The 24,234-nt window shown below is 37.6% G+C and overlaps 1 protein-coding gene across 3 annotated transcripts in view; it reads left to right on the top strand.

The window, feature by feature from the left end:
* lama5 (laminin, alpha 5) overlaps positions 1-24,234 on the top strand; it is a 90,496-nt gene that overhangs the window by 49,275 nt on the left and 16,987 nt on the right. For 2 of the 3 annotated variants that reach the window (XM_089124167.1, XM_089124169.1), the window contains 33 exons: positions 1,254-1,392; positions 3,891-4,033; positions 4,116-4,219; positions 4,314-4,467; positions 4,580-4,743; positions 5,122-5,236; positions 5,338-5,435; positions 6,776-6,968; positions 7,128-7,254; positions 7,339-7,478; positions 7,590-7,705; positions 8,731-8,942; positions 9,020-9,221; positions 11,040-11,184; positions 11,302-11,442; positions 11,845-12,006; positions 14,308-14,412; positions 14,509-14,592; positions 14,729-14,959; positions 16,164-16,277; positions 16,475-16,605; positions 16,793-16,873; positions 17,985-18,199; positions 18,297-18,397; positions 18,473-18,656; positions 18,751-18,891; positions 21,365-21,516; positions 21,639-21,749; positions 21,820-21,931; positions 22,053-22,223; positions 22,784-22,980; positions 23,157-23,273; positions 23,353-23,507. In XM_089124167.1, coding sequence (XP_088980293.1) covers positions 1,254-1,392; positions 3,891-4,033; positions 4,116-4,219; positions 4,314-4,467; positions 4,580-4,743; positions 5,122-5,236; positions 5,338-5,435; positions 6,776-6,968; positions 7,128-7,254; positions 7,339-7,478; positions 7,590-7,705; positions 8,731-8,942; positions 9,020-9,221; positions 11,040-11,184; positions 11,302-11,442; positions 11,845-12,006; positions 14,308-14,412; positions 14,509-14,592; positions 14,729-14,959; positions 16,164-16,277; positions 16,475-16,605; positions 16,793-16,873; positions 17,985-18,199; positions 18,297-18,397; positions 18,473-18,656; positions 18,751-18,891; positions 21,365-21,516; positions 21,639-21,749; positions 21,820-21,931; positions 22,053-22,223; positions 22,784-22,980; positions 23,157-23,273; positions 23,353-23,507 — 4,757 coding nt within the window. Of the gene's footprint in view, positions 1-1,253; positions 1,393-1,683; positions 1,814-3,890; positions 4,034-4,115; positions 4,220-4,313; positions 4,468-4,579; positions 4,744-5,121; positions 5,237-5,337; positions 5,436-6,775; positions 6,969-7,127; positions 7,255-7,338; positions 7,479-7,589; positions 7,706-8,730; positions 8,943-9,019; positions 9,222-11,039; positions 11,185-11,301; positions 11,443-11,844; positions 12,007-14,307; positions 14,413-14,508; positions 14,593-14,728; positions 14,960-16,163; positions 16,278-16,474; positions 16,606-16,792; positions 16,874-17,984; positions 18,200-18,296; positions 18,398-18,472; positions 18,657-18,750; positions 18,892-21,364; positions 21,517-21,638; positions 21,750-21,819; positions 21,932-22,052; positions 22,224-22,783; positions 22,981-23,156; positions 23,274-23,352; positions 23,508-24,234 lie in introns of all 3 variants that reach the window. The other variant, XM_089124168.1, reaches the window with a different exon arrangement.

A 24,234-nucleotide genomic window follows, 5' to 3' on the forward strand; every position in this document is an offset into this window, starting at 1 on the left:
TAATAATAATTATAAAAGCTGTAATATTAATATTAAAAATTACAATAGCCACAATAAAAATAATATTAAAATATATTGTTATTATATATTGTGTATTATAGCGATTTGTTATAATTATGAATTGATAATAATGATAATATAAATAAATAACTACATTACTGAATGATAAATAATAACAAATTGCTGTATTAATATTTATAAAAGCTGTAATATTAATATTAAAAATTACAATAGCCACAATAATAATAATATTGAAATGTATTATTATTAAATATTGTGTATTATAGTGATTTGTGTATTCATTTAACTGTTTGTATAGCACTTAATGTCAACATTAAATTAACTTTTTTTAGTACATTTGTAAATGTCTTTGTAGTCTAAATGTAATCATCAAAATATAACAACCTTCCTCTTTTTGGTGTTGTCACCGAGACAACATAGAGACAACTTTTTGTACAATTTTAATGTGTACAACATCAAATCTAGAGCCCCTTTCACACAGAGATTCCGGAAAATGTTGTACGCATCGAACGATCTCAGCTTCAGCGCGGATAGTAATAAACTCCCTTTTTTTTAAAAGAAAATTTTTCCGTTCTTTCTTTGTTGATGACGAACACAAACTTTCTTCTAAGCGCAACAGATAACAAAGTCATTGCGATGGCAGCTGCGTCATCACTACGACACACCCCTTACGGCATCGGTCCTGGCGTTTGATCACACAGGGCACGTTCCGGGACTGATCCCTGCAATGTTACTAGGTCCCCATCCCGGCATCAATCCCGGGACGTGTTTGCGTTCATACTCTCGTTTTCGTTAATTTCCCGGGATCAAAGCGCCTGTGTGAAAGGGGCTTAAAAAGTATATCACATAACAGATGTAAAATATGTTATGAATGCTTTTCCATTTAGACTTTAAAGATATTGTTAAAGTAATAATATTAAATATAATGTCAATAAATATAAATTGTTGTAAATTTTAAATAAATATTATAATGTCATTATTATGTAAAGACGAATGAGATGTTCATGCATGTGTGTGTAAACTTATAGAATATCAGAATGCAGAATATCACTGTGATGTGTCATTGAACTGTGCTGTGTCTTTGGCTTGGCGGAGGGCTTTGATCAAGGGTTTTGATTGGTGCTGCTTGCGTATATTGGCTGCTGTGTTGGGCTGTAGTGCTGGTTGGTGGTGGCTTTAAGGAACAGCTTTGCAATTGTCTCTGTTGTGGGCCGTTCTTTCTCGCTCTCTAGCCTCGGGTTCTGGTTGAGGTGGTGGTTGGCTCTCCTGACCTGTTTCATGTGGTCTTGCACTATGTGAACCGCGGGGCCGTGGAAGTGAGGGGGCGGGTCTCTGTGATCGAGGATGGCAGACACTTCCTGTGTGGAAATTGTAAGTCTTTGAGCACCTCTCTGTGTTAATAATGTCTTTTCTCCATCTTTCTACCTTCCTTACTACTTGGTGACTTCTTTCGGCCCTCCATCTCCCCATCCTTCATCTCCCCATATTCAAGACACACTCACAGTAAAACCTGCATCTCAGCTCTATCACATGATCACCCCCAGCTTGATCAGGAAGCCACAGATCAGGTCTTTAACTCAGGCCTTGTTATGTGCTGTACACCCTCCCCTCCTCTTTCCCTCTCTCTCCCCTTCTCCTTGTCTTCCTTGTCCTCCATCTCAGAATACGGTTAAAATGATGGTGCACGTACGTGAAGCAGACGTGTATCTCACGCGCTTCATCCTCAGATATGTAAACACGCGGTCGGCCGTGTCGAACGGTAAAATCACAGCCTTTCAGAGCAGCAGAAGAGGTACGTCTGACGGTTCAGTGTCGTAGTTCTGAACTGCCATAGCTTTCTTTCTGTTAACTGAGGTACCGGATAAGAAATATTTGGACTTTTGACTATTATTATTATTATTATTATTGTTATTAAAGGGATAGTTCACTTTGAAATTAATTTTTGATATGTAGCTCACCTCAAGGGCATCCAAGATGTAGGTGTCTTTGTTTCCACAGTATTTTCAATTTTGACATTTTTCAGTCAAACCTTTATTGTCTATCAGTCATACACTGGAGGCAAAGGGGGTCCACCAAAGAGCATGCACAGAGAAGTCCAAATTAAACATGATTTAAGGACTCGTACATGTAAGTACACATTGATGGCCTAAGACACGAAACGAGCGGTTTGTGTGAGAAAACGAACAGTATTTATATCGTTTTTACCTCTTGTAATCATAGCCATGACAAAATGATCTGACGGCACGGGCGCTTCGGTCTGCGCATGCGCCGGAAGTGATCGCTTGTGCGCCTACGTCACTTTTTGTTTATACAGAGATTTCGGAAGTTTTACCCTTCACTAAACATATTTAGATATACGGGAAACCGCAATGGAAGACGATTTCGGTATATCTAAATATGTTAAAAGGTAAAACTTCTGAAATCTCTGTGTAAATATTGAGTGACGTCACACGCAAGCGATCACTTCCGGCGTAACATTGAACTGATTCAGTTCGGTTCAGTTGGACATTGCACAACTGATTCAGATCACTTGGACGTCACTGTGATTACACGAGGTAAAACGATATAAATACTGTTCGTTTTCTCACAAAAAACGCTCGTTTCGTGTCTTAGGCCATCAATGTGTACTTACATTTACGAGTCATTAAATCATGTTTAATTTGGACTTCTCTGTGCATGCTCTTTGGTGGACCCCCTTAGCCTCCAGTGTATGACTGATAGACAACAACGATTTGACTGAAAAATGTCAAAATTGAAAATACTGCGGAAACAAATACACCTACATCTTGGATGCCCTTGAGGTGAGCTAAAACATATAAAATATTCATTTCAAAGTGAACTATCCCTTTAATTACGGTGTTTCCTCTATTTTATTTAAGTAACAAGGTTCACCTGAAAATGAATCTGTAATCATTTACTCATGACGTTCAGAATCATGCAAAATTGCACGACTTTCTTCTATTGATCCCGAAAGGAGAGTTTTAGCATGTCCGAGCTGCTCGTTTCCATACAATGAAAACTATGACAAAAAGGCATTGTAATATTACTATAAAAGGGGTCTATATGAAGCATAATACAAGGTCATCAGTGATGCCACATGTCATTGGTTCTTGCACTTTTCTTGCACTTCTTACACAATTTACTTGAATCATTTTTGTCTTTTAAGCTAATGCATGCTTAACATTTTTAGAAGGCTTGTAAAGCTTGATGTATATTAACTATTTTATTATGTTATTTTATTTTTTAATAAATGATGCAGTATAACTAGATGCTGCTCAATTTAGAGCTCTCTCTCTCTCTATATATATATATATATATATATATATATATATATATATATATGATTCTAGTAAATAGCTTATTTGCAGCAAGTGTCTCTACTTTTACTAAGAACCGAAGTAATCTAAGAACGCTGGCAGCAGAACACAGCGTTTATAGTCGTTTTCTTGGATCCGTGTGAAAAGGGATCATTTTGACAACGTTGACGTCTGTACGAGGAAAAACGCAAAGGAAAAACCTTTCCATTTTTAGTACATCGTTGTCGCGTAAACGTACCCGTTCACCATTTCAAATGTTTTAATTTTGATTTTCCCCTTCCCCTTTTACTCTTTATGTATGGAAAAGAGCAGCTGGGACATTCTGCTAAACTTCTGCGAAACTAAAAAAAAGTCTACATAAGTAAAATTTAAGAGCAGCTTTTTCATTTTACATGAACTATTTTTGGTACAACAATTAATATCTTGATATTAATAATGAATAAACAATATGTAACTTTTTAAACAAATTTTAGAGACATGTAATGTTTTAGTAATTCAATAAATACTGTGACTCCATACCCATAAATTAGATCTCGTTCCATCTCTTTGCAGGCTCTGAGCAGTCGAAACAGATCGTCTTTGCACCCAGTTCAGAACCCACGTTTGTGAACGTGCCTCAGAACAGTTTTGTGGAGCCATTCGTCTTGAACCCGGGAACCTGGACTGTGATCATTGAGGCGGAGGGCATTCTGCTGGTAGGACCACCTCTTAAACATTCCCTCTACATTATATTGAGCAAATGCCGGACACACATTCTGTGTCTCTTTCTCTCTGCAGGACTACCTGGTGCTTTTGCCCAGTGCCTATTATGAGGCTCCTATCCTGCAACTTCAAGTGACTGAACCCTGTTCATACAGCAACACACAGAGCGCAAGCCAGAAGTCAGTAGTACAGTTACTTTTTGTGTGTATATGTCATGTCTATACCTGTTTATGTGCAATGTGACTGAAGTAATTTGTTTTTTGGTGCGTTTAGCTGTCTGCAGTACATGTATCTGTCTCTGGATGAGTTCCCGTCCATCTCCAGTAATGATGCCAGCTGCAGGTTTGATAATCACCTGCCTAGACCCTGTCAAACTGAAAAGATCACACCTCGCCATCCCAGCATGGCCATCTGCAGTGGCAATGATGTAAGCACATAGGTTGAAACAATAGGTGTTTACATCCAAAGCAAATAAAACATAAGCATAAAAATATTTGAATGCTTGAACATTATGAATAAAATCCCATCTGTGTGTTCAGATGAACGTTCAGCTGCGTGGTCGCGTTCCCGTCCCTGGAGAGTACGTGTTGGTGGTCGAGTACGCCAGTGAAGATCAAGCCCCTCAAACACTCACTGTGTCTGTCAGCTCACCGGGTGATCCCAATCACCAAGAGCAAATCACACTGCTCCACTGCAGATACAGGTGTGACGTTGCAACGATTGCCTTTTCTGTTCGACCTGCTCTTTTGTGCTTCAGGTTCACTCTCAACTTGAATGGGTCATATACTATAATTTTGTAGTATTTTAGGATTTTACCCTGAGGTCTATATTTTACACTCTCTCTATGACCCATTGCATTAAACATGCTGTTTTTGATATCACTTCTATATGACCTCTTTTATGATTGAATGGCCATTTTGCATGTGAAATGAGTCATATTTATTGTTTTAATGTAAAATCACTGCCACAACAATTTTTTACGTCCCATTTAATTGTTCAGTAGGTCTTTTTTTCATATTTATTTTCTACATTTGCTGATTGAATTCTGTGTGTCTCTTATTATGTATGTGTGTGTGTGTAGTTTCCTGTGCCGTGCAGTGTCTGTAGATGACATGAAGCGTGTGGCGGTCTTCACTCTGTCCACAGAGGCTGATATCCAGCTTATCGCCACCGATAGAAGAAGCAGTTTCTTCCTTGTGAGAGAGCATGTCTGCTTGAATTCAGCCATAAAAGCTATTTTTGTCCACTGTAATAATGGCATTTACAAGTGTGTGTTGTATCCCCCCCCTCCCCCCAGCACAAAGTGTTCCTCGTCCCTCGTGCTCAGTTCACCATGGAGTACTTGAAGCCCAAAGTTCACTGCATCAGCACACACGGTCTCTTCTCTCCGGACAGGTGACTAACACATACATCTGAATCGTGAAGAGCTTCAATCAAACATTTTGATTGTTTAATTGAAACCATTTTTGACTTTCGATTGATTTTTGATTGTTGCATCACGTGATTTTTAATTTTTATTTGATCATAATTTTTTTTTTTGCACAACCTTTCTAACTCTTGTAGATAATTTCATTTTGGAATTTATTTTATTTTATTATTTTTATTTAAGTTTTTATTTAGGTATAACTTACTAGGCTACTCTATTTTTTTTTTTGATTATTTAATTTAGGATTTATTATTATTTTATCTTAAATGTTCGGGTGTAAACTAAACAATTTCTAACTTTTCTACAATCACACACTTGTTTTATAGATTTATTTGATTTAATTTCTTATCTTATTTTATTTTTATTTTGGTGTTTAAACTTTTTTACACTCAAATTAGTTGTGCAACAAATCACAAAACTCACGGTTTAAGATGAGTGAATAGTTAGTAATAAAATAAGAGCAACTGCACAAATTACAAACAGAAATGTATACAATATAACAAAATTACGAATAAAGTAAGGTCTATCAGTTTTAACAGCTTTCCTGTAGCTAAAACAGTAGAGCGTTGGCAAGGTCATGGGAACTGATAAGAATGTAAATGTGTACCTTGAAATGAAATTTTAGTCGCTTTGGATAAAAGCATCTGCCAAATGCATAAATGTGAATGTAAATGACATTAATGTCATAGACAGCAGCATGTATATTAGGCTGCTGTCACTTTAAGACATAATGCTCGGATCCAATATAATGATACACATTCAATTTCTTTCAACTGTTTATGTTCAATTTAGACATAATTGACTGTGTTTATGAGAATACTTAAATATTTTAAGATATTTTTATGTTTCTTTGTCTGTTAAAACTCACCAAGGAGATGTGAAAGAGCTCGATTTAGTGTTCGCGTCCTGTCTGAGCGTCCTGTGCACACAGATATAGCAGTGTGCAAACACCGAATTGAGTTCTCTTTCACGTCTCCTTGCGTTTGAATGGTTTAAAATCAACTAAATGTTTAAATTGGCAAAACTTAGAAATAAATGCAAATGATAAACTTTCACTCTGTGATGGTTAAACTTCGCAATTAATCTGCGAATCACATGCGTTTCGAACCATGGGACCTGTTTTTTTTATTTTTTTTATTTAATTTTTTGTTTAATTTAATTCAATTTATTTTATTTTAAAAACATAATTTTTTTCACTGCCTTAGCACTGACCTGTCATTAAATACTGCCAGTTTTTGACACATGACATATGAATATGCTACAGTTATAAGTACTAATAATCGTCAAATTTTATATTCTATTTTTCCAGCGGCTCCTGCATCCCGTCTCGTTTCCAGAATCCTCCTCAGTCTCTGGTCCTAAAAGAGGGTCAGGCTTCTTCTGCGCCGGAGCAAGTTCTGGCTTCAGCCCCCGATCCCTCCCTTTATGCAGACAGACCCATGACCTCTAGGCCGCCAACCGCAGCTGATAACAGTGAACACGTGCTTCTGGACCCTAATCAGGTACATCAAGCCCTCTCACATTGCTGTCCAAAATCTGTTCCCGTTTATTGCTTTAAATGAACCTCCATTTATCCATCCTGTGCCTCCTGTCTTCTAGGTCGTCTCTTTCTGATCCTTGAATGTTGACACTAATGTTCATTTGTCTGCATGATTTCCCAGAACGCTGTGGTGTATTCAACACGTGTACATGCACTGGGCCGTTACGTGTTCATCCTGCATTACCATCAGCCCTTGCACCCAACTTACAATGTCCAGGTCTACATCAACGGAGGACGCATATGGCAGGGTGAGCTTTAAACAGATGCACACTATTGAGGTTGTGTTTTAGCAATAGAAATATTTGTTTTAATGGTCACTCTCTGTTTTCCAGGCCACGTCAACGCATCCTTTTGTCCCCATGGTTATGGTTGCCGTAGTGTTGTTATGTCTGAGAACCAGATTATCCTGGATGTGACGGACCACGAGGTCATCCTGACCCTGCGTGTTCCAGACAGGAAGACACTGTGGCTGGTGAGTGTCATTATGAAATTGTATTAAAAGTCCATTCGAATTTTGTTCAAGAATGGTAATAAATAAAATAAATTCTTCAAGAATGGTAAATCTCTTGTGTTTGTGTTTTAGGACTATGTGCTAGTGGTGCCAGAGAGCACTTACAGCTCCAGCTTTTTGTTTGAGGAGCCTCTGGACAAATCCTACGACTTCATCAGCAACTGTGGACAAAACAGCTTTTACATCAAGTATGTGACACTTCTGAATTTGGAAATATAGTATGTATGGATGCACCGATATAAAAGTTTAGGCTAGTAATCATTTTCATGCTATGGACTAAAATAGACAAAAATTAATGACAAATATTTCAATTATAGGCTATTTTTATATATGGATGAAACATATATACATTAAATATAATATGAACATTAAAATAATATGAATTGTTTATTAAAATATTAATTAAAATTGAAACTACTAAGAATTGTATTTGGTGATTACATCTGAAATAGCAAAAATGCACTCGGTTAAAAACTTAAACATAAAAACATTAATGAAAATGAGAATGTTTACTTGGAAACTAACTGAAATAAATATGTTTAAGTACTGAAATTACTAAACATTATAATGTACAGTAGGGCTGTCAAACGATTAATCGTGATTAATCCCATCCAAAATAAAAGTTTGTGTTTACATAATATATATGGGTGCACTGTGTATAATTATTTTATATATTTATAAATACATGCTTGTATATATTTAAGAAATATTTTCATGTATATACTGTATATAGATTTATATATAATTTATATTATATATAAATATCAATATTATATATATATAAATAATATTTTTTTTTCTTAAAATATACATGCATGTGTGTGTATTTATCTATATATATACCGTACAAAAAAATATTATACACAGTGCACCCACATATATTATGTAAACACAAACTTTTATTTTGGATGCGATTAATCGCGATGGATGTATACAAATGGATATATATTTATTTTGAGATTTGTTAAAGGTTATAATTAAAATATAATAGTTAAAATATTAGTGTTTTTAGAGTTTTTAAATTTAGACAATTAAATAATTTAAAAGGAAAAACAGAGAAAATGACACAATTAATTATGCAAAAACAACTGATGCCAATACCTTAAAATAATATCGACCAACATGGTGTGGCTATTTATCGCTCATGCACATTGTCTGCTATTATAACACTATTAGAGTACCCTCATTCCCAACCTTCCCTCTCTCTTCTCAGCCCTTCCACAGCCACTGCATTCTGCCGTAGCTCTGCCGTGTCTCTGTCTGCGTTCTTTAATAATGGCGCTGTGCCCTGCGGATGTCACGAAGTGGGTGCGGAGAGCGACACCTGCGAGACCTTTGGTGGACAGTGCAAGTGCAAACCCAACGTGATTGGCCGAGACTGTTCCCAGTGTGCCACGGGATACTACGGCTTCCCCAACTGCAGACGTGAGTAACACCAGCCACATGGTGGGACAATGCATTGATTGATTGATCCATAGATGATGTTTTTCTTTTCTTTCTAGCATGTAACTGCGGTACACGACTGTGCGAGCCTGTCACGGGTGAGTGCATCTGTCCTCCACGAACCATTCTGCCGGAATGTGTCACCTGTGAACCCCAGACGTTTGGCTGCCATCCTCTGGTGGGGTGTGAGGTGTGCAACTGCTCCAGGCCTGGAGTGACTTCACTGGACATCAGCTGTGACGCACAAAACGGCCAGTGCAGGTACTGCACAGCATGACACACGCACATATACTACGTTATGGTCATGCTACACACGAGGATGACTTTGAGGAACTGATTTGATTTATTTTCAAATGGTTTCATTTGATTTGAATCTCACAAAAATGTTTCCACCTCAAAATCAATTGGATGAAAAATAAGAAATTGTGTTTTGTGTGAACCAGTCTATTTTAAGACCATCAAGACTTTTTGTTTTGTGAGATTATTTTCATCAGAGTTAAGTCAGTAAACCTTTTCCTTATACCTATATTATATGTTAATTACTCATGGTTATTATAGTAATATTTATATACTATTACAGTATTTATAATTTGAATGTTCTTAATTTTAATCTTTTTTTTATTTAAGCTTTAGTTTTAGTACATTTTGTACTTTTACTTAAACTCATTTTATTTCAATTAGAGACCAAGGCAACATTTTTATTTAAGTTTAAGTTTTACCTCTAATATTTATATTTTATTTTATTTCATTTTCTTTCCAGTTGAATGGGAACACTTTTTAATGGTTTTCATTTTTCAGTTTTAGTTCTAGTTCCAGTTTTAGTTATCCAGGACGCATTCAACTTAAGCTTAGATCTTAAGTCGAAAACCGTACTCAATCTCTTCATTTATTGGCAGCTAACCGTTTCATCTCTATGAACTACTGAATGAGTAAAATGAAAATTTGTGCAAATGTGCTTCATTTTATAAATTAAAAATTGTAAAACGAAAAAAGAAGAATTGAAAATAGGACCATTATTGTAATTTGTTCTTTTGATTTCGGGGTGAGATATGCCATGGACAAGTTCATAATATTTGTGAGACTAAGTGTGTCTGGTGTTTGAAGTCGAGTCATTTGGATTGGAATGGAGTCAATGGATTGTTTACAACTGAGCTTTTACGCCTGAGCCAAACTTTTTTTCTGTGAAGCACTGCCTGAAGGACTGATATAATTAACCACTGTCTCTAGTTATAACAATACTGTCTAAATAAGGCTTAAGTGCAGGAATTCCAGAGGTATTTATTTTTAGGAGTTTTTTTTTTCAGTCTATTGGCCGCACCATCTCCTCATTAGGCAGTGTTTAAAATAGGATTTGGGATTTGAGCTCCAGTGACTGTGAGCTTCAGAATTTCACCAGTCATCCCTGTACTTTGAGAGAATGTCATAAACTGTTCATGCGTCATCCATTTAGGTCATGTTCATTAACTATAACTGGATAAATGGAAAATTACTTTGGCCGTTCTCTTTCATCATCTCGTGTTCGAGATCCACCCATGGGAAGGGCATCCACACCTGACCTCTGCAGAAGCATCCAATTTCACCAATTATGGTGCAATTGGATGCTTGGGTGGTGCGAACAAGGTTTTTACTTCCGTTATTTCCTGATTCCAAAGAAGAACTGTTCATTTCGTCCTATTCTGGATCTCAAAGTGTTGGAAACACATTTTCAGAAAGTTAACCCACAACATTCTTTCTCGTACACCACAAAACCTAGCCAAACAGATGCTCACCGATGCCCCAACATTGGCTGATGGCTTAACATCAGTTTGGTGTGTCACGTCCCTTAAGGCAAAGCCAAGATCTTGTTATGTGGACTGGGTCTGGTTGAGTACAATGCCCATATTTTGGGTCTTCACATGCTCACAATAAGTTTGGCAATTAGTTTTGTGGAATTCCACAGGACATTGTCACATTTCATTCAGACGTGAACCAGAGAGTAGGAACTACAGGCCATCCTAGAGAGTCAGCTGGCACTGAAGACACATACCTACATACTTCATGCTATTTGCACCATGCCAAAGCACATTACTCTCTCCACAGGTGCAAGAACAACATTGTTGGCCGTCAGTGTGACAGATGTAGCCCAGGTTTCTATGGATACCCCAACTGCAGACCATGTGACTGCAACGAGGCAGGAACTGAGATAGATGTGTGTGACTCCTTCACCGGACGCTGTTTATGCAAGGTTGACCTTCTCTCCTTCTGCACCTACAGTATATCATTTGTGAATTAATTTATATATCCATTATCAGTGAGCTCGCTCCTCATCTCTGTTATATCAATGATGTGTCATCCCTCTCAGGAAAATGTGGAAGGCGCTCGCTGTGACCAATGCAAACTGGGAACGTTTCATTTGGACCCCACTAACGCTAAAGGCTGCACCAAGTGCTTCTGCTTTGGAGCCACTGACCGCTGCCGCAGCTCTGACAAGCGGAGGAGTGAGGTACTCTCCTAAAGATAAAGACCTAATGAATCCAGTCACCTTTATACATGAACATATACACTACCGTTGAATCTCCAGCCACACTACAGTATCTGTCTGTTGAGTTGTCGTCACCGGCACATGCAAAAACAAACATACAGCGCAACCAGTGTAGTCTGATTTACTTACAGATGACCCTTACAAGCTGGTTCTTTTAATGATTTGTTCAAAAAAGACTCGCATATTCCAAATTTCTCACTGAATGAACTCATTGTATCAGTTATATGAGATGTGATTAGCTTGAACTGCTTGTTAAAACTCCCTTTCAGTAATTCTTTGTGTAATGGAGGTTTGTAAAAAAATAAATCAATGTAATTACTGTGTGGTGTACAATTTCAGTGATCCTTTTGTTTTGATCTACAGATCATGGACATGGCTGGCTGGGTACTATTGAGGAGTGACAGACAGGAAGTGCCTGTGTCCTCGCATCTCGAGCAAGATCTGGTGGAGGCGGATCTGAGTGATGTACCTGACGTCTCTCAGGACCTGCACTGGCACGCTCCTCGCACTTACCTCGGCGATAAAGTGAGTCCACAACAATTCGTGATGTTCTAAGAGCAGGACAAATGCGGTCATGCATTCCTGTGCTCTAATCTTCTATACCTAGATTTTAAAGGTGCTCTCATCCCTATATTGTGGCGTCATGGCAGCTGCAGTAACATATGTTTCAACCAAGCTTATGGGTTAGCTGGCGGTCAGACTGTAAGGGGCCAGAGAGACAGCTGAATCTCCATCAGATAGCTCACATTAAAGCTGCAGGAAACATAAGGGTCAGATAAACAATATAATCTGATAACTCGCGCACACCTTGTTTGGTCTGGTGCTAAATGTTGATGCCGAGATGAAATGCAGGCTGCAGATTTAGGAATTATTGTCTTAAAGAGGCCATATTATGCCATTTTTCAAAGTCTTGATTTAGTTTTCGGGGTCTGTTAGAATAGGTCTTCATGCTTGAATGTTCAAAAAAAACATTATTTTTTTTTACAATTTTACATTATTACAAGCACCTTTCTTCCTAGTGTGTCAGTAATGCTCTGTTTAGTTCCTCCTTCTGAAAAGCACAGTTTGCTCTGATTGGTTGGATGGACCATTGTGTTGTGATTGGATTGAATGTCTCACTAGAGCTTTATTTGTTTGTTCGGTACATTTCACTGTGGATTCTTTGGTAAATCAGGCGCAGTTTCGGCGCAGGCTTTGCAAACACACTTTTACTGTAAGAAATGGACCCGACATTAATACAACAGCCAGTGACTAAATGATCAAATTGACATTGTTTCTCTTAGTACCATGAAATAATCCGTCATTTAAATTGTGATTAAAATATTTACAGATCGCTGCCTTAATAATCGCTTGAGCTGTCGGTCAATCAGCGCGAGTTAATCAGTGACTCAGTTCTGGACTTTTACCAAAACTCCCGTTATAGTCAATGATACTATCTCTTATTTACATCGTGTTTGCACTGTTAGTTATGATAAATGAGAGTGCAGAAATCAAGTTATGACGGGGGTATAATGCTCTACACTTTTCACGATTAGTTACAGTGATGTGAATAAGTTTGGACACCCATGCTAAAGTTGCCTAAAAAGAGGAATAAAAAATCATCTTTTGGATATTGATCTTAATGCCTTAATTAGAAAAATGAGGAAAACTCCAACCTTTAAGGACACAAATTTTCTTTGTGAATGAATAATGTATCATGAATAAATAAATGTTTTCCTTAATATACAGGGTGCATAAGCCAGGACACCCCTATGTTAAATTCCCATAGAGTCAGGCAGATTTTTATTTTTAAAAGCCAGTTATTTCATGGATCCAGGATAATATGCATCCTGATAAAGTTCCCTTGGCCTTTGAAATTAAAATATCCCCACATCATCACACACCTTCCACCACACCTAGAGATTGGCACGGTTTTACTTCAGTTAGCCTAATAGCTGGTTTGATTTGCATTGAAAGATGATCTTATGGAAAGTACCCCATGCCAATCTCTAGGTGTGGTGGAAGGTGTGTGATTATGTGTCTATTTTATACTGATGTGGGTCCATTTTATACTCTATTTTATACATATTATCCTGGATCCATGAAATAACTGGCTTTTAAAAATAAAAATCATTAAAAAATCAAAATCAAAAATCAATAAAAATCAAAGGAATCAAAAGGACACCAAAAGGAATCTTTTGGTGTCCTTAAAGATTGGAGTTTTCCTCATTTTTCTAATTAAGGCATTAAGATCAATATCCAAAAGATGATTTTTTTTGTATTCCTCTTTTTAGGCAACTTTAGCATGGGTGTCCAAACCTATTCAAATCACTGTAATCTCAACAGCTGTAATAGTACAAAAGCAGTAAAAGATTTCAAGAGAGTTACACATGTAATATGTATTCCATATGCAAAGATGTTAGCCAATCACAGCAGTGGGCATTTACAATGCAGTCTCACAGCAGATACGCCCCTCAAAACAGAGAGTTCAAATCAGAGGGCTAAAACTAGTGTAGAAAATGACCTTTTATTTCTAAACTATGACTATTTTTAATGTAAAAATCATACTGGCATTTTAACTGCACCCCAGAAAATACTATAAAATAATACAAAAATGCAGTTCATGACCCCTTTTAAATGATGAATATTGTGACGTGTTTGTTAATGGAAGAAAACTACAATCAATGCGTTTTTGGGAGTGCTTACTGATATGGAGAAGTCTCTTTGGAGTGACTTTGTGCTTGTAAATTTGCTTTCTTAAAAAGCAACATTACACAAAGAAAGTTGAAAGCATAATAGGTCCTCTTTAACCTGATGTTGTGTTCTCTTTGCCATGTGTATGTGTAGGTGTCGTCCTACGGAGGCTATCTGCGCTACAGCTTGCACACCCAGACGATGCGAGGTGATGCTTTTCTGATGGTTGAGACCTCACGGCCAGACATTATCCTCAAGGTACCAGAGCAGCTGAGACTCTCCCTCTGTCAAGTTTATTTAGAATCGTTACATAAAGTTGAAGTTGAGTGTAACTGAACATATGTGTGTGTGCAGGGGAATCAGATGACTCTTGTGTACATGGAAAGAGAGTATTCCTCTCCTGAATACCCTCATAATGGGATCGTCCACCTGGTGGAGGTGAGGAAACAAACACTACAAAAAAGAATATGGTTTTCAGACATGACCAAACTGAGTTTGTTTGTATGCGTGTGTACAAAATAATTCCACAAATGCGTAGTTGTTGTAACTCGAGTTTCCTCTTTCTCATTTAAAGGAGAGTTTCAGGCACGCTCAGACTGGGAACTCTGTGTCCCGTGAGGAGTTGATGATGGTGTTGGTGGCGCTGGAGTCCCTGCAGATCAGAGCGCTGCACTCTCAGTCGGCCCAGTCCGTGTCGCTGCGCGCTGCTGTGCTGGAGGCGGCAGAGAACCTGCCCTCTGGTCGACATGCCAACAACGTTGAAATTTGTCTGTGCCCAGGACACTATCTAGGAGACTCCTGTCAGGTAGTGAGCTTTAACAAAAACAAGGATTTTATACAATACTTCTATACTATGATTTAATGCTTATTAGAGGTTAAAGTAATATTGGCGGAACAGTTCTGTATTGATGCATTATTTAAACTAGTAGTTCACTTTTGTTTTATTATCACTTTTACTGATAATTTACTCACCCCCATGTCATCCAAGATATCCAAGTCATTCTTTCTTCAGTCGAAAAGAAATTAAGGTTTTTGATGAAAACATTCCAGCATCTTTCTCCATATAATGGACTTCAATGGGAACTAAAACGGTTCAAGGTCCAAAAAACAGTTTCAGTGCAAACTGTTCAAAGGGCTTTAAATGATTTCAGACAATGAATAAGGGTCTTATCAAGCAGAAAGATCGCTAATTTAAAAAGAAAAAAAGTTTAAGTTTTATAAGCTCAAATGGTCGCTTTGCTCTGTTCTGTTGTGACTCTCCTATTCAAACTCGTTTTTTTTCAAAATGAACGAATCTTTTCCCGAGTCAACTTGTTAATTTAGTTCGTTGAATGAACCAAATGACACGAAAAAAGATTCGTTCATTTTGAAAAACGAGTTTGAACAGGAGAGTCACGAACGCGCATCACAGAACAGAGCAAGGTCAACATTTGAGCTTATAAAACTTAAACTTCGTTTTTTTTTTTTTAAATGAGCGATCGTTTCACTTGATAAGACCCTTATTCATCGTCTGGAATCGTTTAAATCCCTTTGAACAGTTTGCAGTTTGTGCTGAAACTGTCTTTTGGACCTTGAACCGTTTGGTTCCCATTGAAGTCCATTATATGCAGAAAAATCCTGGAATGTTTTCATCAAAAACCTTAATTTCTTTTCGCCTGAAGAAAGAATGACATGGACATCTTGGATGACATGGGGGTGAGTAAATTATCAGCAAAAGTTTTTTTTTTTAAGTGAACTACTACTTTAAGAGTGTTTCCACACTTCTTTCTTTTGTTAAACACAAAAGAAGATATGTTCAAGAATGTTGGTAACCAGACAGTAGCCATTGACTTCCATACTAGGGAAAAAATGATATGAAAGTCAATGGTTACCATTAACAACATTCTGTGAAATCTTCTTTTGTGTTCATCAAAAGAAAGAAACATACAGTATGAGGATGAGTAAATGATAACAAATTGTTGGTCAAACTATCCCTTTAACATGTTCATTTCTTCATCTCCTTCTCTCAGCAATGTGCTCCAGGCTACTACAGAGACACTAAAGGGCTGTTCCTCGGGAAGTGTGTCCCCTGCAACTGTAACGGTCACTCTGATCAGTGTCTGGATGGCTCTGGGATATGTGTGGTGAGTTCAACTCACTAAGTCGTATATAAATCACGTGAGACATCAACATGGGCAATATATTGCTATTGCAAATTCCACTGGGTATAGTAAAATGTCAAACTTCCTGGAAAACAAAGTTGTAAAACCATAAATGGATGTCGGAGCTGACTCAGACCTTCAATTAGCCTTCCGATGAAAGTTTAACTCTTCGTACACAGAACTGCCGCCACAATACTGCTGGAAACCATTGTGAGAAGTGTCAGGGCGGTTTTCACGGTAACAACACAGTTGATGGCCATGCCGTGTCCTGCTCCAGCTGCCCCTGCCCGCTGCAAGTGGCTTCAAACAAGTCAGTGCCCGTTTTTCATCATCTGGAAAACTCATTTACCTTTTTCTGTTTTTATTTTTTATTTTATTTTATTCTGTTGATTTGCTTGTGCCAGTTTCTTCCTGGTCTTTAATCCCCCAAAATGGCTGATTTTAGCATCCGTCATTCTCAGAGTAAAGGATGTTTGTCTGTTTTATCTTGTTATCAGTTTTGCCATCCGCTGTGTGGAGAAGCCCAAGCATATGCAGTGTCTGTGTATGCCTGGCTATGCTGGATCCAAGTGTGAAAGGTACAGTTATGAAACATCCACTATCCACAAATATGAAACAAACAGCCAAATTTGATTTGAGATTAATTTGTGATTAACTAGATTAATTGATCAGTACATCATATAATTAATTACATAACAACAAAATGTACTCACTTGACAGCCCTAAAATAAAAATACAGTTTAAATAAAATGATTTAAAATATATAAATTATACATGAGTTCTATTAACCCTCTAGGGTTGTTCGGCCTAAATGGACCCGAAATTTTTTAAAAATCACAGCTTCCTCGGAATGGTCCGAAATTTGGTGACTTTGTTGGTATTTGGTATTTGAACTCCCCAAAAATTGGGGACAGGATGTAAATAGTCTAAGTGGTTGTAAAAAAAAATAGTCACACTTGGGGTGTTCGGGTCCAAATGGACCTGCATGGAAAATGAATGGGAAATTGGCAAAAATGTGAAAATACTGAGTTGTTTTGTGTGTACAATCTACAAATCAGCCACGATCTTGAAAAAAAGTACACAACAGTGAAGGGATGAATCTATAAATCATCAAGAGTGCAAAACAGACACATCCAGATACACACACACACAAACAAACACACTTTTATACACAAACACACCAAAAAATTCAGATTATACATGTGTTTTGCATTTTTAAAATGCTCAGTTTGTCCACCAGATGGCATCAATCTCATTTCAAAAATTGCTTTTATGAGGCCTAGGCTTGACTCTAAAATGAAACACAGCTTTAAAAAAAAAAAAATTAATATTTTTTCTATTATGTTCAATGGGCGGAAATTTTGTCATAATTATTGCCTTAATACTAATTATAATTTTTTTTTATATTTGAAATTTTCTCAAAACACCAAAAAAGAAAAGAAAAAATATTGTAATATTATAATATTTTTTTTTTTTTTAAATATGAATCCCGCCCTTTGGGTCCATTTGGACCCGAACACCCCGAGTGTGACTCTGAAACGAACAACCCCAGAGGGTTAAATAAAGTATCATTTATAAATTTAAAAATAATACATTATTATTACTATTATTGTTATTAAATAATGAATTACAGTGGACTTAAAAATCATAAATGAAAATCGCTAATTGCTAATTTTATTCATAATGCAGGTGTGCACCTGGTTACTATGGAAACCCAATGGTGATTGGCAGCACATGCCAGCTGTGCAACTGCAATGGAAACTCAGACCCCAACATGTTGTTCAGCGACTGCCACCCTTTGACAGGCGTGTGTCAGAGCTGCATGCACAACTCCGCCGGGCCGCACTGCGAAATCTGCGCCCCTGGTTTCTACGGTGATGCCATCACAGCCAAGAACTGCACCCGTAAGGCAAATTTATATATTCTCTAATGCACATCTGTCATCTGGAAGGTGTTTAAAGTGTTCTTTATTGTGTTTTTCCCCCCAACTGCACTACCCAGGATGCAACTGTTCTCCTTGTGGCACTGCACATTGTGACCCTCACACCGGGCAGTGCCACTGTAAGCCTGGCGTGCTGGGATCCCACTGTGACAGATGTGAGGTATGTCTGCTTATCTTTTTTGCCTATTTATTGTTTTGTCTCAGCGGTTGGTGGTTATAATGTTTGTTTTTTTAGGATGGGGCATTTGGCTTTGACTCCTGCACTGGCTGCCGTAAGTGTGATTGTGACGCAGCGGCGGCGTTGGTTCAGCCATGTGACCCTGCTAATGGCTCGTGTGCCTGTCAGCCTGGGGTCAATGGGCCGAACTGCCGCCAGTGTGCTCCAGGTTACTGGGACTACAGCCCCAATGGCTGCAAGAGTGAGTCTAAAGCACACATACACGCAACAGGAGGAAATATTACACATGATCTGTTGATTTTAATGAGGGATGTTTGTGTGTGTGTGGTCTGTAGAGTGTGAGTGTAGGGGAGGTCGCTGTGACCCTCGCACAGGAGAGTGCCGCTGCACCACAGGTCTGACAGGGAAGCAGTGTGACACATGTCTCAATCAACACAGTGTTGTAGTGCAACATGGAGTAGATGTGCACTGTCAGCGTGAGTCCTGCTTCACTGGACAACACACACTTCACTCATTTACATATGCATTCATTCATTTTGCTCACTCATTTTTTACAGTACTGTTCAAAAGTTTGAGGTCAGTAAGAAATTTTTTAAAGAAAGTAATAGTTTTATTCAGCAAGGATGCACTAAACTGCTCAGACGGTTAAGGCATTTATAACATTAAAAAGATATCTATTTCCAATAAATGAGAGAATATTGAGAAAAATGTATCATGGTTTTAAGAAAAATATGCAACATCACACTGTTTTCAACATTGATAATAAAAATTGAAAATAAAAACAGAATTGCGAGATATAAAGTCGCAATTGCGAGATATAAAGTCAGAATTACATGACATAAAGTCAGAATTGCGAGGATAAAGTCAGAATTGCGAGATATAAAGTCAGAATTGCGAGATATAAAGTCAGAATTGCGAGATATAAAGTCAGAATTGCGAGGATAAAGTCAGAATTGCGAGGATAAAGTCAGAATTGCGAGTTATAAAGTCAGAATTGCGAGATATAAAGTCAGAATTGCGAGATATAAAGTCAGAATTGCGAGTTATAAAGTCAGAATTGCGAGATATAAAGTCAGAATTGCGAGTATAAAGTCAGAATTGCGAGTTATAAAGTCAGAATTGCGAGTTATAAAGTCGCAATTGCGAGATATAAAGTCAGAATTACATGACATAAAGTCAGAATTGCGAGTATAAAGTCAGAATTGTTAGTTATAAAGTCAGAATTGCGAGTTATAAAGTCAGAATTGCTAGATATAGAGTCGCAATTGCGTGTTATAAAGTCAGAAATGCATGATATAAAGTCAGAATTGTGAGATATAAAGTCAGAATTGTGAGATTTAAACTATTCTGAGGGGAAAAAAGTTTTTTTCTCTTAGAATTAGCCTGATAAGTCGCAATTGCGAGTTTATATCTCACAATTCTGAGAAAAGATGTCAGAATTTCTACATATAAATTAGCAATTATGTGATATAAAGTCAGAATTGCGAGATATAAACTCGCAATTGTGAGAAAAAAGTCAGTATTGTGAGATAAAAAGTCGCACTTCTGTCTTTTTTTCTCAGAATTGCGACTTTACATCACCCAATTCTGACTTTATATCTCGCAATTCTGACTTTATATCTCGCAATTCTTACTTTATATCACGCAATTCTGACTTTATATCTCGCAATTCTGACTTTATATCTCGCAATTGCGACTTTATATTACGCAATTCTGACTTTATATCTCGCAATTCTGAGATATAAAGTCAGAATTGCGAGTTATAAAGTCAGAATTGCGAGTTATAAAGTCAGAATTGCGAGATATAAAGTCAGAATTGCGAGATATAAAGTCAGAATTGCGAGTTATAAAGTCAGAATTGCGAGATATAAAGTCAGAATTGCGAGATATAAAGTCAGAATTGCGAGTTATAAAGTCAGAATTGCGAGATATAAAGTCAGAATTGCGAGTATAAAGTCAGAATTGCGAGTTATAAAGTCAGAATTGCGAGTTATAAAGTCAGAATTGCGAGTTATAAAGTCAGAATTACATGACATAAAGTCAGAATTGCGAGTATAAAGTCAGAATTGCGAGTTATAAAGTCAGAATTGCGAGTTATAAAGTCAGAATTGCTAGATATAGAGTCGCAATTGCGTGTTATAAAGTCAGAAATGCATGATATAAAGTCAGAATTGTGAGATATAAAGTCAGAATTGTGAGATTTAAACTATTCTGAGGGGAAAAAAGTTTTTTTCTCTTAGAATTAGCCTGATAAGTCGCAATTGCGAGTTTATATCTCACAATTCTGAGAAAAGATGTCAGAATTTCTACATATAAATTAGCAATTATGTGATATAAAGTCAGAATTGCGAGATATAAACTCGCAATTGTGAGAAAAAAGTCAGTATTGTGAGATAAAAAGTCGCACTTCTGTCTTTTTTTCTCAGAATTGCGACTTTATATCACCCAATTCTGACTTTATATCTCGCAATTCTGACTTTATATCTCGCAATTCTGACTTTATATCTCGCAATTCTGACTTTATATCTCGCAATTCTTACTTTATATCACGCAATTCTGACTTTATATCTCGCAATTCTGACTTTATATCTCGCAATTGCGACTTTATATTACGCAATTCTGACTTTATATCTCGCAATTCTGAGAAATAAAGTCAGAATTGTGAGATAAAAAGTCAGAATTTATTTTATTTTTATATTCAGTGGCGGAAACAAGCTTCCATACTCACTCAATAACTGAATAATTTAGTAAATTTATTTGATTAGGATAAACCCCTTGAGATGCAACATCTCGTTTTTGAGGGGGTCCTAATTCATTGAGTCATTAATTAATTCACTCTTTCAATACAAAGGCAAAGTAAACAATGTTTTTTGTAGGTTGCTCAGAGTTTATTTCACTCATTAGATGTGATTGAATGATGATCAAATGATTGTTGTGCATTATGTATAGCCTGTGACAGCTGTGTGATGGTTCTGCTGGAGGATCTGGACAAGATAAACCAGCTTTATCAGTCCGTCGCCAATCAGCTGACCAACCTCAATGCCAGCTCAATGGCCTGGACTCAACTAAACCGCCTCAGTGAATCTATGGAGGACATTGCCGTGAGTCTCGCTTTCTTTCAGACACAAACACTCTCTCAGCTTTTACATTTTAGGATTTCCCCCACTTTAAATTTTAGTTGTGTGATATTATAATTATAACCAACTATAATTTTATGCTACAGAATGCCATAAGAAACTACAACAGCACTCTGGATGAGAGCAGGAAACGGGCCGATTTACTGGAGGGGGAGCTGCAAATCATTGATTCGGATATTAAAGAGTTAGATGAGAAGGTATGACATGCCACCAGATCAACTCATTGTTTTCAAACCAAAGGGACTTGACTGTGTCTCTGTGTATTAGGCATCGGTCACGCAAAAGAAAGGAGATGCTTTAGAGGACAACACTAACTCCACACACACTAGAGCACAAGACCTGCTTGGATTCATCAAAGGCATCATGAGAGATGTGCAAGGTGGGAATGTGACAAAGTAGAGCAGATACTTGGAAAAAAATCCCAGTCTTATTACATTTACCCTTTATAGTTAAATATATTACAGCTACATTCAACTGACAATTTTTCTGCATCTACCCAGACATTATACTGCAAGTCAACCAGACTGCACGGAATGAGACCAAGGCGATCGATGAGAAGGATTTCGCTGGAAAGATAGCAGAGGTGCTGTCTATGCTCAGAGACATGCGCTTCAGGGGCTTTGACTTCCAGATGAGACAAGCAGGAAATGAGCTGGAGCAAGCCAACAAGTGTGAGTCACAGGAGTCTATAAGAAATGTTCAGCAATTTCAGCCTCTTTCATTTTATTGATCGTTTTACAACCTTTCGAGGCATATAATCCTTTGTGAGTACTTGATGTTGGATTGGAAAAATGGGAAACACTTTACTTAAAGCCTTTATATATAATGCATAATAATAAAAGTATTTTTAATGCATTAAGTATGCCATGTAATGCATCTCACCACAGTTATAATACATTTTAATACTTATCTATTCAAGGTTACACTTTTAGAAATTATAATGCAATCACAAACAACTATATTCAGATAACAAGGAATCTGCTAATATCATAAAGCCTTTTAAGTTTGGTTACAATTATTTGTAAAAAAAAAAAAGTAACATTAGGAATACTTTTATAATCCATTATACATAAAGTCTTCAAAAAAAGTTTTACTGAAAAAAATAAATCTAGACTACTTAATAATAAAAAAAAAAGATTACCATTTTGTGTTCACATTTATATGTGCTATGTGTTTTTACTGTGTTTAAAGGGGATAGACCTTGTTCTTTATAGTTGCTGTCTCTCTGTAGTGGTAGATCGTGTGAAAAATGAGTTTGCAAAACGGACGTTACATAATGAAGCTGTGGCAGAGAACATCAAAAACAAACTGAACCAGTTCAACCAGCAGCTGATGGACCTGAGAGATGCCCTGAATCAGGCCGTCAACAACACCGCACACACCGTAGAAGCCAACAACATTAACCAGAAAAGCTTGGAGGAGCTCCAGGTAATCATTCAAACACACGGACGGACACGCACCCAGGATTTGGAAAAATTCTGGAATTGTTTTTGAATTGGCCACACATTATATTCATGGGAATCTGTATATACGTTTTTGATGGATTTGCTGGAAGAACTATTTACTGCTTTTCAATTCAAAATAACATTATTGTTTTTTTCTAGAAAATACTAAATAACCTTCGTGAGAAGCAGAAGGAGGTGGAGAACCTGAAGCAGATGGCCGAGGATGATGTGACCCAGGTCAACGATCTGCTCTCCATGCTCCAGGACTCCAAAGAGGTTTGTAGAATCATGACATTTCTGTTGTTACCATCAAAGAGCATCACTGAGCACATGCATGTTGTGTTCATGCTATCAGGATTATGAGCGTCTGGCCGCTCAGTTGGACGGAGCGAGACAGCCCTTAGCTGAGAAGGTGCAGAAGTACGCTCCAGCCGCCAAAAAAATTCCCCTGGTGGAGGCTGCAGAGGAACACGCTGAAATGCTGGACCAGCTCGCCAAGAATATCTCCAGGTGTGTGATCCATATGTGGTCAACTTGAGGGCCGTACACACCGGGACCAATATCAGCGCACATTATTCGCCAGTGTTTTTCAACGCGTTTTTTGTGTTCACACCCAAGCGATTTTCGCTGACGATGAGCCGAGTGAACATGCAAAATTTTTGTAGTCGCTGTCGCGTTTGTCATAGTTCTTTACGTTCTAACACCAACGAGACCAGCGGCTTTACATTCATCTTGCCTTGCATCTTCCTTGTCTTATTTCTTCCTGGCAGGGTAGATGGCGACGCTACTTGGCGTAGATCTTCTTTGCTTTTACGAATGAGTGCTCGGCAAGACCGTTTTGTTTTTGAGGGCGCCCAAGTTGTGTTTTACTCTAACTTCGGAAGCTCCAAACACGTGAGCAAAAGCGGCAATCTCATCGGTCGGGTAGTTTTTGACGTGGTGCGTCAAACTAAAAACACGAACCTGCACTTTGCGCGTGGCGTTTTCCGTATCGTGTGCACACTCACAATGGCGCCCTTTGTTTAGTCACGAGGTGTTAAACGTCGGCAAATATCGCGTGCGATATGACTTAATAACGAATGACTTAAAGCGCTGAATTCTACTGTAATTCGGCCAGTAGTTGGCGATGTCACTTTGTAAGGAAACACTATGCGCCTATAGACTGAACACATAATACGTATGCGCATGAAATCACCGTTTTCAAAAATTCACGTTTTTGTGGTTTACACTTTGACAA

The sequence above is a fragment of the Pimephales promelas genome, chromosome 20, assembly GCF_988280905.1.
Source record: "Pimephales promelas chromosome 20, fPimPro1.hap1.1, whole genome shotgun sequence".
Lineage (NCBI taxonomy): Eukaryota > Metazoa > Chordata > Actinopteri > Cypriniformes > Leuciscidae > Pimephales > Pimephales promelas.